A 13486-nucleotide genomic window follows, 5' to 3' on the forward strand; every position below is an offset into this window, starting at 1 on the left:
GTGTGTGTGTGATTCAGATTTAACAGAGGCTGCTGTCAAGCTCTAAACAGCAGCCATATTCCCTTACTTGCTCACTCCCAGGGCCGTTTTATATCGAACTTGATATTTAGCCGCACCATATTGGTGATTCGTAACATCTCATTTTTATAAGGTGGGTCATTAACCCAACGCTCAACCCCCAACCTGGAGGACCAAGACATACACACATACAATACAGACAATTTAGCTTACCCAATTCCCCTATAGCGCATGTGTTTGGACTGTGGGGGAAACTGGAGCACGCAGAGGAAACCCACACCAACACGGAGAGAACATGCAAACTCCACAGAGAAATGCCAACTGACCCAGCCTCGTTGGCGAATCACAGCTGCGTGTTGAATCCCTGTATAGTAGGCAGCTTTTTGTGGTATGCAGGATTCCGTGTAGTGGTATGCAGAGGAATCGCTAACCCTTTGACGCGCTTAGCTATGCTTGAAGTTTGGAGCTAGAATTAAATGGCCCGTTTCCACTAAGTGGTACGGTACGGTTCAGTTTGGAACGCTTTTATGGCCGTTTTCCACTGTCAAAAAGCGTACCGAACCGTACCGTACCAAAAGGCGGAGCCACATGCGCAGCTGAACTCTATTGGTTTACAGAGAGGCGTCATTCGCTTACGCAACAAGCCAGAATGAAAACAAAAAACCTGCCATGTTTAAAATACACAGCGAGAGATTACAGCAGAATTATTTATACATATAATAACGAGCCATGGTCGACCCGGGCTCAAACAAACCTTGTCATCGTCTTGATGAACAGCCACAAAGCCAAGAAGAAGAGCAGATTTACCCTGTGCCCCGTAGTTTTTTACGAGCCAGTCTGAGGCGCGAGCGGGTTCGCTTTCTTGCTAGCGCTCACACGCGTCTAACATTATATCTGAAATAACAAACTTCTTGAGCTGATGATAATAACCTGCGCTTGATTATTGACGTGCTTTTGAAACCCGATCCTGTCAGAAACTGACAAACACGAGAGTGAAGCGCGAAGAAACAAAGGAGAAGCCGGAAAAAAGGAGCACATTATTATTCAGCAAACATGAACAAAATGCCATGATTAACTAACTTAATATCTTCACCTTTTGGACTAATATGAACTGGGAATGATGGAATTACTGTCTAACAGAGGCTACATGTGCTGCTGATGATTACAGACACAGATGAGAGGTTTTCACTGACTGTAGGCTATATTTTGTGTTGTTTTTGAACCTAAATACGGGCGAAATGTCTGCTATATGTAGTTCTTCTGTAGTTGGTAACATATTGGAGACTGTAAGGGGCTGTATGTGTTTATATATGTTCATTTATTTAGTTATTTAATATAATTACAGACGTTACAGTAGGCTGTTTCGCACTGTCATTGATCTGCAGTTATAATCAACTCATGTTCATAGAAAAGTTAGTAATAAACATTTATACACAAGTATTTATGTGTGTAAAGCATCTGTTTTATGAGAAGTGCTTCTCATATGATGTATAAGTGACCCATACAGCTTTACTGTAGACATTTCCTTGAGCGAGAATGACGTCGACTGAAACTTTCTGTCATACACCACGCCCACCAAAAGGGTACCCTTGTTAGTGGAAACGCAAGCCTGATAAAGGTGACCTGAACCGAACCGTACCGTACCAGTCAGTGGAAGCAAGCCAAAAGTTAGTCTCTGTGTGCAGTTAACTCAAACTCCACAGTTCACTTAAGATGTGATCTCAGTCGCACCAAGTCATGGTAGGCTATTGCCACACGTATGAATGATTAAATCACGTGTGAACTGGTCAAGCAGTGTATTGATGCATTTAATCCATATTTAACCCTCCCGTTTTTTGCTGGGATTTCCTGTGTTTTACAAATCTCCTGTGTTTTACAAATTTCCTGTGTTTTACAAATCCGCTATCATACTGTTTATTTTCCCATATTTCTAATCTTTCTATAGTGAAGGTAGTATCAAAGAGCGGATCTCAAATGTCATATAATTGCAAGAGCTGTTTAGTAGAATTATGCTTTCGCTTTTAGCTTGAAAGCACATTAAAATTAAAATAAAAACGGCCGCATTCACTTCCTTTTCATTAAAGCTATGCGTCGACCATTGCCCTTCCTATGCAACCTGAATTAGTCCATTCATGTATCGGTGCTGACTGATGGACACGCTGCGTAGTGATAAAGACACTTGTAGGAATGACAATGATCATATGCATTTGTTTATAAGGCAAAATCACCTCAAGAAGGTCCATACTGACTCCAAAGGCAGATACTGATCAGATCAGGGCCTGGTGTGTGGACTTTGGGGGTTTTACGATGTGGTCACATGTTGATTGGTCAGTTTGAATGTCTCAGTATTTGGGCTTAAGTCACATGGTCAAGAAAGATACAAAATAGGTGGTAAAACGCTGCTCTGGCTCTTTTCCTGTCCTGTGTTTTCCTAATCTGCTTTCCTGCTCTGCTCCTCTCCTCCTCTGGAGTCTATCTTCTCTGACTGTACTGCAATCAGGCTAACTTCTGGGCCTGCTCTCTTTGTCTCTCTCTCCCTCCCCCTGTGTCTCTCCTTCTACCTCTGGTAACTTAATTTTACATTTAAGCTGGGTACAATTTATATCATGTTTTATCATTCCATATGTTATTATTTTATACAGTTATTTTGTAATTAATTCAGTTGTAACCATAGAGAATTATTGTCATTAAAACATCTCATTATCAAGTATTTGAATTACTTTTGATTTAACATCAACACTTAATTGCTCCATATAGTAATACAATACAATCACATAATATCAACATTATCAATATTATCAATATTAATACTGCCCTTATTTCTGTTTTTAGTATAAGATTGCAGAAGAATGGTTTGACTAGAAATGTACAGTTTTTTATTAACATACTGATAACTCTTTAGTCATTTGGCAGAACTACAGTTCGAACCGCTGTGGTTAAAACCCATTCTTACACACTGTTCCCAGATCAGGTTCTATTCACTCGATTTGAAGACGAGCGAAAGTTAACAATTTTGGATTTGAGTGGGTTTTTGGTCAGTGCATCTTTTGGTCATTGGATTTTCATTTTAGAAACAGATATTGAAAAATGAAAAACGAGTCGTTTTTTGATTTTCGTTTTAAAATTAAAAAACGAAAATTGAAATTCAAAGGATTTTTTTTATTTTTCTTTTTGAATTTTAAAACAAAAAATAAAAAAAACGACTCTTTCATTTTCATGATGAAAAAAGGAAAAACTAAATTAAAAAATGATTTGATTTTCATTTTTTATTTTGAATAACAAAAACTAAAATCACCAGAAAACAAAAACGAAAAGACGAATATGTATAAACAAAATCCTGTTATCACAAGAAAATACCTTTTATAACATTATTAAGTGGAAAAAAATAATATCCTATAGTAGGCCAGCCTGTGTGTGACAGAATTGCGTTTTCGTAAATGCGTCTGCCTATCTGGTTTCTGAATATAAATAAACAAGTCTTTATTCGTTTTTGTTTTCTGGTGATTTTAGTTTTTGTTATTTAAAATAAAAAATTTGAATCAAATAATTTTTTAATTTTTCAATTACTTTTGTTCCAGTTTATTACATTTTTGGCTGAGCACAGTTATGTTCATTAAAAAGTATTTTATATTTCCATGTTAACGTTATGAAATAAATGAAAGGTGCAGTGCACCCAAAAATGAAAACTTACAAGACATTCATGTCGTTTCAAAACAGGATGATTTTCTTTCAAGTTATTTTTGAAGATGTTACCAAATAGTTTTTGGGGCTGCAATAACATTCTGTTATTTCTAAATCTCAAAAAAGTGCCAACACTAGCATAAACGTTCATTTGTATTAATGTCTATGTTGAATGAAATAAGAAGAGTTTAAATTCCTGTAACTAACATGCAGAAGTTAAAGCCTTTTTACAGTAATTTGCTGTAATCATGCTATTTTGATTAACTTCACATTAAAATTCTGAATACAACACATTACTGTGAATGTTTACAGTTAAATCCAGTAAAGTGATACTAATGTGATTTACTGTGATAAAATACAGTAACGTTGTGAAAGTCTGGAGTTTTTTTACAGTGTAGACTAAACCTGTTAATTTTCTGATGTTTGTTATTCATTCTATCATTTGAAGCTGATTTCCTGCTGTAGCTGCTTAATTAGGCCTACTACGCTACTGTATTTCAATGCCAGTCATTATGGTGTTACTTGGAGGGACAATTTTTTTTTTTTTTAAGGTGGTTCCTGGTGAAAAAAGTTTGAGAACCACTGCTATAGACAATCCAAAACTAATATTGTTTTAGGGGGCTAATAATATTGACCTTAATGGCTTTAAAAAATTAAAAACTGCTTTTATTGTAGCTGAAATAAAGCAAATACGACTTTCTCCAGAAGAAAAAATATTATAACAAATACTGTGAAAAATTCTGTTAAACATCATTTTGGAAATAATTTTAAAATATCACAGGAGGGGGAATAATTCTGACTTTTGTTTTATTATTATAATTAGTATAATATATTGTATTACATTACATTAGTTTATGATATATTAACATATTATTCTGTATAATAGTAGTTATATTTAGTCTTTTTGATGTGTGATGTGGTATGTGTGTGTGTTTCAGGTGCTGGAGCGTCTCTTCCAGAAGGGTTTCAGCGTGGCGGCGTCATGCGGTGGTGGCGTGGACTCGTCTCAGTTCAGTGAATATGTTCTGTGTCGTGAAGATCGGCGGAGTCACAACACAAACACACCCATCAGGATAAAGCAGGAGCCGCTGGACTAGACCTCGGCTACACATACACACACACAGACTCAAACGGGGAATGTACTCTGAAAAAAGAAAATAAAACAGCCCAAAGAACTTCCGGCTCCGCCCACTCCACCAATCAGAGGATGCCTTCACGCATACAGAATAAGGCCACGCCCCCTAGGTGCAGTGTGTGTTTTTTTTCTCTTCTCATTTCAACCTTGTTGTTTCTAAAGTTGGACTTTTTCACGTCTAGAGCCGTGATGTCTGAGTGCAGCACAACTTTGTGTTTTTCTTTTATTACATGAAGAATGAAGGAGAAACTTTGAGAAACTCTGGAGCTGCCAGGACAAAACCGTCAGAAGAAAATAAACGGCTCATTAATGTGTGTTTGTGCACAGAGACGGACCATAATCAGGCAGATCTGCAAACATTTCACATCCCCAGAGCTCTGATCAAAAGCGGGTTTTATCTTATTTTCAAGTACAAACATCTGAACATTCCTTTAAAATGACTTGAGATATATATATATATATACACACAGCTGAAGTCAGAATTATTAGTCCCCTTCGAATTTTTCCTTTTTAAATATTTCCCTAATGATGTTTAACAGAGCAAGAAAATTTTCACAGTATGTCTGATAATGTTTTTTCTTCTGGAGAAAGTCTTATTTGTTTTATTTCGGCTAGAATAAAAGCAGTTTTTAATTTTTTAAAAGCCATTTTAAGGTCAAAATTATTAGCCCCTTTAAGCTATATTTGTTTTCAATAGTCTACAGAACAAACCATCATTATACAATAACTTGCCTAATTACCCTAACCTGCCTAGTTAACCTAATTAACCTAGTTAAGCCTTTAAATGTCACTTTAAGCTGTATAGAAGTGTCTTGAAGAATATCTAGTCTAATATATTTACTGTCATCATGGCAAAGAGAAAATAAATCAGTTATTAGAGATGAGTTATTAAAACTATTATGATTAGACATGTGCTGAAAAAATCTCTCTGTTAAACAGAAATTGGGGGAAAAAAATAAACAGGGGGGCTAATAACTCTGACTTCAACTGTATATATTGAAGACAAAATTATTGAAATGTTTCCCAAGTGCTGTTTAGCGCTGAAATGATTTTATTCAATACATTTCTAATCATAATAGCTGGCAGAGTAAGTAAAAATCTGATTGGGCCAGTAGAAAAGATCCTTAGCGTTGAACCCTGTACTGTGCAAAATGTCCTTGCTCTGTTAAACAGCACTTGGAAAATATTTTACAAATATTAAAAGTGTCTTCTTTTTAAAGCATAAAGTCAACTTTGATTTCTTTTTCATCCAGAAAGCGAGGCTTCATGTCAGATTTCAGAATGATTCAATATTTGTGCTGGAACAAAACAAATTTTTGGGCTGTATAGAGAAAGTCTGATGTTTAACGAACAAACTGTTTAGAGCAGCGACTGGAGAGATCTTTAGTGTTGATAATTATATTGATTTGCACTTACAGTGTGTGTGTGAATCCGGTGTGTGTTTAATAGAGTCAGGATGAGACTGACAGAATGAGGAGACGCACCAACTTTGAGGATGAATAATGGATATTCATTAGCCCACTTTATCTGTGCGTGCGTGCGTGCGCATGCATCAGCTTTTCCTCATCTGTTCAGACATACAGAAAATCTTCAGCAGCACTTTTACAAAATCTCTCTCATACACACACACACACACACAAGAGTCTTGACAGCTCAAATATCCACATTTACAGGAGAGAACAACACACACTCATGTCCAGTTCAGCTCTGAGCAAAACCCGTTCACAAGTTGATCATTAGCACAGGATGAACAAAAAACATTGCATTTTAAGCTCACAATTCTGACTTTTCCCACTCAAAGTTGATTTCTTTTTTATTTTATTTATAATTTATAGAAATGTTTGTCTCAGAACTGCGAGTTTAACACAGACTTTGAGGTTTTTAAACAAAAAAAGTCATTTTTATCTCACAATTCTGACTTTTTTCTGCTTTAAAATGTGGAAATGATTAGATCGTTGTTTTGATAATCATGTTATATACGCTCTTATAAATGGCAGAAATGTTTTCCTCAGAACTGTGATTTAAACACAGACATTGAGTTCACAACAGTACTTTTATTTCTTTTATTTCAGTTTGATTACAAGGGTCAGAAGTTCTGTCTTGCAACTTCAGTTTCTTGATGTTTTTTCTCTGATTGTAAGGTATAAATATCAGAATTGGGTTCAGAATTTTGACTTGTTGTTAAAATTGCTAAATAATATTGTCCAATTCTAACAATTCTGAGGGAAAAAAGTCTATTCAGAATTTGGACCCAGGCTTATTCTGGTTACTTACCCCTGTATACATTTCTTGAGAGCGCCAAATATGTCCCAGGAGCTACTTTTTCTTCCAGTTTTTGTTTTCGTGAATCCACAAGAGGCTGCTGTGTACACTTTTTCAGATCTCAAATTACTCTCGCCAGTGCCATTCGCGCCTGCTGTTGCCACCAGAAGCTGCTGTCGACTGACCGACTGATCCAACTCACCACCCCCTTCCCTAAACCTAACCGATAGTGTTTTCAAAAGACATCAAGACAAAGACAATTCACCTGATTTTTACCACATTCTCACACTGTTATTTACTTGTTTGTTTTATTTTTTGGCTTACCTGTTTTCTGGAACCGTTCTCAACTCCGTCGCCATGATCAACTCCGCTCTGCATCTCCAGTTCACAGACTTACACGATGAGCTACTGGAAGAGCTGGTAACAGTGGAAAAGCCATCCATTAGTGGTGGGCGAAGCGAGGCTTCACGAAACACTGAAACAGTCGAAGCGAATGTGTCGAAACATTTCGAAACCTGTCTCTACAGTGACACCTAGTGGTCATTATTTATGTATTGCTCTGGAACAGCTTCAGCAAACAAGCAGTTTAGCAAATTGAGGTATTAAACCCCATGCTGTAGCATTGAGGTTTCAAGTGACTTAGTGGAGCGGTGGGAATTCCAGACTAGCATGCGGCGATAATGGGTTTGAATCCAGGGTGATGCAGCTAGAGATGTTAGTTTTAAATGCTCTGTTCCTGTAATGTGTTTTTTGTTTTAACATTTGACCATCAAATGAACACTTTGGGAATAAATCTGTCTTGTTTTGGTCATAAAAAGTAACATTATTAAAATACATCGTGTTCAGAATATTTGTATAAGTCGAGATTCAAACTCTGGCCATTTGCAGCACAGTTACTGTGTGCACACGCGCAGCCCACTAGGCTGCATGAGATTTTCTAACCCTGTTAGTCAAATGCAAATTCGCCAGGTCTCGAAATGTTTCTGAAATCGACCGATGCTTTGAATTGCTTTAGTCATGTGACCTGGTGTTTCGAAACACTTTAGTCAAGGGACCTGGGTGTTTCAAAAAACTTGTGCTTTGGCATCTCGACAATATGTCGAAATGTCAGTTTCACGTCAGCCATCCCTCACGTCCATACGGTGATAAGCGGTCAGCTGGTAATCGCGAAAAGAAACAATGTCATATCGCCCCCTAGCGTTCATTTTAAAGTTGAAATACAGCCAAACGTACTTCTGGCTACATAATACATGATCTCCAGAAATGTATACAGGGGTATGTTTTCAGAATGAGCCTGTGGTGGAATTTAGTCTTTTTTTTCCACCTCAACTTTTATTTTATTTTCTTGCATTTGTAAGTTTATTGGCTCTCACATTTCATACAATTGATTGTTTTGTACAATCATAACTCTGACATTTAGCTCTAAAATTGCGAGATATAAGTGAAGATTTTGCAATGCTGAAAAGTAAAGGTTTGTCCAAACTCTGACATTTTTCTGAAAAGGTTTTGTTCTGCGATTGCTTTAAGAAATATTTCACATTTTTCACTTTTTTCAAAATTAAAGTTTTATTTCTGACAAATTTTAATTAAACACCCCCAACTCTGATTTATCTGACACATTTAGGTTATTGTAAAATATAACCTACACTGTGTGTGAAAGTCAGAAGTGTGAGAATTGAATTCAGATTTTCGACTTTATTGTTAGAATTGCAAGATAATATTAAGCCCAAATCTAACTAATTCTGAAGAAAAGTGTATTCCAAATGTTGGCTTTCTATATCTCACAATAGTGACATTTCTCCAAATTGTGAGATATATAAATTTGGTATAAGAATGAAATCTTTTTCCCCTCAATTTTATTTAAATTTTATGCATTTGTGAGTATATCGACTGTCTCACAATTGTACACTTTCAATTATAAAAAAAAAAACTCATAACTCTGACATTTCTCTCTAAAATAGCGAGATTAAACAACATCTAAATAGCAAGATATAAATGTAGGTTTTGCAATGCTGACTTTTATTTTACATTTTACATTTGCAAAAAGGTTTGTCCTAATTCTGACGTTTTATTTGTGAAAAATGTTAATATTTTTATGTTTCGCAATTGTTTATAGGCTTTAATTAAGAAATATTTCAACATTTTCTCAATTTTTTTCTTAGGATTTTGAGTTAGATGCCCACATCTTGCAATTGTCACCCTTATTTTACATGATTGTAATATATACCCCTGCACATGTGAGTGGAAAGTCAGAATTGTGACAGAGTTGCATTTACCATTATAATTAATTCCATTCTGTGGTGAAACCCAGCTTTAGTGAGTCTGAACCATCTTCATATGTTAACTTACTCTCCATGTTGTTGATCAGGCTGGTTCTATGTACAGTTATTTGTATAATAATTGAGTTTCTCTTTATAAACAGACCCCAAAACTAGAGAACGCGACACTGTTTTAATACAAGACTGACAATAAGCAAAGCAATATGATCTGTACATACAAATGACTAACAAAAAAAAATCCTCAGCATTTCAAAATGTCTACCAAGGTGAAAATTGTCATTATTTAATGTGTTAATAATTAGACTGTGGTATTAAAGGGCATGTGTTTATTTACAGTGTCTTCTTTTTTATTTACTTGCATATTTGCTATAATAAAAAAGGCATAATATTCACCTGATCACCTGTGTTGTTCAATCCTCTTCTGTGAAACTATGAAATATTCACACAGGGTTCTGGTTATAAAACACCTAAAGAAAAACAACAACTGCATTTTATGCTTGATTATGGTTTTATCGGCAATGTTTATATATATTTAATATTTTAATGTGATTATTGACATTACTTTTAAATCATAAAACATACAACGTGTATATATATATATATACTGTGCGGAGAAAAAAAGCATTGAACACGTCACTATTTTTGTCAGAAAACATATTTGTAAAGGTGCCGCTGACTTGAAATTTTCGCCAAATATTAGTAACAACCAAAGAAATCCATATATGCAAATGAGAACAAATCTAATTAGTTTATAAATGAAGTTCTGTGTAATAAAATGAAAAGAACACATGAAGAAAGGAAGATGTAGTGCGGCAGTGAAAGCCCAGACAGCAGTTGAAATCTCTCAGTAGTTCTTCAGCAACCCTCTGCCCTTCCTCAATGTAAATGAGTATCAGCTGCTTCAGTCCAACATCTACATTAGCAGGAGGATGAAGATGAAACCAGGGTGGATATTTCAGCAAGACAATGATCCAAAACACAGCCAAGGAGACTCTCAGATGGTCTCAGAAAAAGAAAATCAGGCTGTAGAATGGCCCAGCCAATCATCTTATCCGAATCCAATAGAGAATACAAAATAAAGCTCAGATTTGACAGACGAGACCCACAGAAGCATCAAGATTTTGACACTCTGTTTAAGTCTGTAAGAAACTCACACCTGAGCACTGCATGTGACTTCGTTCTCCATATGAGAGGCGTCTTTAAGCTGACATTTACATGGAAATATTTAAATGGAAAACTATTATATGATTAAAATATAATTTATAAATATACAATAAACAAAATAATAGAAATGTAAAATAAATATAATTTAAATAAATTTTATGACATTTAAATTATACACAATTTATAATTGCAAAAATTACATAAAATTTTTGTCTATTCAGATTATAATTTTATATCATAATTCTGACACTTCACTTTATAAAACGTGATTGTCATCATGACTTTATTATGATTGTATTATTTTGAAATCAGAAAACAGACTTATTTTGATTTATTTAAATGTATATACATATAAAAAACATTATAACTTTACTATTATATTACTATACACTCACCGGCCACTTTATTAGGTACACCTGTTCAACTGCTCGTTAACGCTAATTTCTAATCAGCCAATCACATGGCAGCAACTCAATGCATTTAGGCATGTAGACATGGTCAAGACGATCTGCTGCAGTTCAAACCGAGCATGTACTGGGATTTTCACGCACAACCATCTCTAGGGTTTACAGAGAATGGTCTGAAGAAGAGAAAATATCCAGTGAGCGGCAGTTCTGTGGGCGCAAATGCCTTGTTGATGCCAGAGGTCAGAGGAGAATGGCCAGACTGGTTCCAGCTGATAGAAAGGCAACAGTAACTCAAATAAGCACTCGTTACAACCGAGGTCTGCAGAAGAGCATCTCTGAACACAACACGTCCAACCTTAAGGCGGATGGGCTACAGCAGCAGAAGACCACACCGGGTATATGTATTTTTATATATATTATAAATATATAATAGATATTTTCTTGGCACACTTTGGGTCCATTAGTACCAATTGAGCATCGTGTCAATGCCACAGCCTAGCTGAGTATTGTTGCAGACCATGTCCATCCCTTTATGACCACACTGTCCCCATCTTCTGATGGCTACTTTCAGCAGGATAACGAATCATCTCAGACTGGTTTCTTGAACATGACAATGAGTTCACTGTACTCAAATAGCCTCCACAGTCACCAGAACTCAATCCAATAGAGCACCTGAGGAATATTTCCAGTAGCTTGTTGAATCTATAACATGAAGGATTAAAGCAGTTCTGAAGGCTAAAGGGGGTCCAACTTGGTACTAGTAAGGTGTACCTAATAAAGTGGCCGGTGAATGTATATTCTGGGTTTATCCAATAGATTTGCTATTTTATTTTGTACATAAATTATGTATTTTTGAAATGAATAATATATAAAATGTACAAAAAAGTTGATAATTTAAAACAAAAAAGTGCTGAATTTGTGAACGACACACAGACACATGTAAACATGTTTGAAGTTTAGTAAACAGCTTATTTATTCCTTTACAAAATAGGTACAAATACAGAAGTATGTTCACACAAACAGAAATATTTCCAGATATGTACAGAATTTACCAAAAATAAGATAGTTCTAATAAACACAAGGTCTTGTAAACAATATATACAAAATGATCCAGAGATCCAAACATGAAATTCCAGCTGTGCACATCAGGAACACAATATGAAGAGAGTCCCAATCATGGTTTGGCTACAAAGCGCAAGGAAGAAAGTGAAAAACAGCAGAAGAGCAGGATTGAGACGGTTGGACAGACGCGCTTGTGCTTGTTTTGTGATGAAATGAAGAGAAAACCGAGACGTGAGCAGATAGAAATCTAGTATAAAATGTATTTATTTGCCTTTTTAGTGGCTGGACGGAGAGTTTGTGAAGACACAGAGACAGACTGATGTGCATAGAAGAGCGAGAGACTGAAAGATCACACAGATCTGAGCTCTCTGACATCATCACGGCAAACCCAACACCACACGAAAACACACTCAAAACTGAGCAAAACCATCGGGGTTTATCCAACACAATCTCACGGCAATTCGTAACTTTTTTTTTTGTGGCTAATTCGTACGATCTAATTCGTACAATTTAGTACGATTTGCTCATCCTCCAATGACGGTTGGGTTTAGGGGCGGGGTTAGGTGCCACGCCTCCTTTTTAAAATCGTACCATTTCGTACGATTGAACTCGTACGAATTAGCCACTAAACTGTCAAAACGTTAAATACTTACGTTTTCTCGTGAGATCAGGCTGGTTTATCAGGCACACAAGAAGAGGAATGCACTGAAAAAAACAATTATTTGCAATTTTGTCTTGTCTTTTTCACTGTTCGATGCTTTATTAACTTTACATTTTTAAGAAATCAAGTCTTTGTTTCTGAAATATTATATTGACTTCATAATTAAATCAAAAATGATGTTGTCAAAAATGTCTTGTTTTCCCCTTTAAAATAATTGACATTATTTCTTTGAATTAATTTTCCTGTTTTAAATAAAACAATGAATCTTAAATCTTTTTAAAAACTAAATTCTTAAATTGTAATCAAGTCTTGGTTTCTAAAAGTTATGCTGATATTGATTTTTTTTAACCTAAAAATGCTGAATTTAAAGAGCTGAACATTTTGTCTTTTTTATTTGTTCATCTTATGCTTGGTTAAGAAATCAAGTCTTGGTTTCTGAAAGAATATACGGACATTGAAGATTAAAACAAAAAAAATATATGTTGTGAAAAATGTCTTTTTCCTTAAGAATTGACAATTATTTCTCTAAATGAACTTCCCAGTTTTAAGAAAAAATGCTCAAAAATGCTTTTTTTTTAAAAATGTTTTTCCAGAAAACAAAACCTGAAAATAAAAACAAAACTTTTAAAAAAATCTCTCCGAAAAGTCGGAATTGAACTTTTTTTTTGGGGTCATTTTTCTCCCTTGGTTCAACGAATGCTTTATTGTGAACTTAAAAATCTTAAGTAGTCCCTCCAGGATTTGCGATCACTGAATTTATCTCAAAATCAAGCAAACTCAGCAAAGTTTTGCCTTTTTTTCTGAAATGCCACCGATT

At 35.4% G+C, this 13486-nt stretch overlaps 1 protein-coding gene across 3 annotated transcripts in view; it reads left to right on the plus strand.

The window, feature by feature from the left end:
* The window catches only part of LOC130245501 (BTB/POZ domain-containing protein kctd15), a 63586-nt gene extending 53814 nt beyond the window's left edge, over positions 1-9772 (plus strand). For all 3 annotated transcript variants that reach the window (XM_056478203.1, XM_056478202.1, XM_056478200.1), the window contains exon 5: positions 4638-9772. In XM_056478203.1, the coding sequence (XP_056334178.1) occupies positions 4638-4796 (159 nt within the window). In that variant the 3' untranslated portion in view covers positions 4797-9772. The remainder of the gene's footprint in view (positions 1-4637) is intronic.
* The last annotated feature ends 3714 nt before the right edge of the window (positions 9773-13486 follow it).

The sequence above is a fragment of the Danio aesculapii genome, chromosome 18 (assembly GCF_903798145.1).
Source record: "Danio aesculapii chromosome 18, fDanAes4.1, whole genome shotgun sequence".
Lineage (NCBI taxonomy): Eukaryota > Metazoa > Chordata > Actinopteri > Cypriniformes > Danionidae > Danio > Danio aesculapii.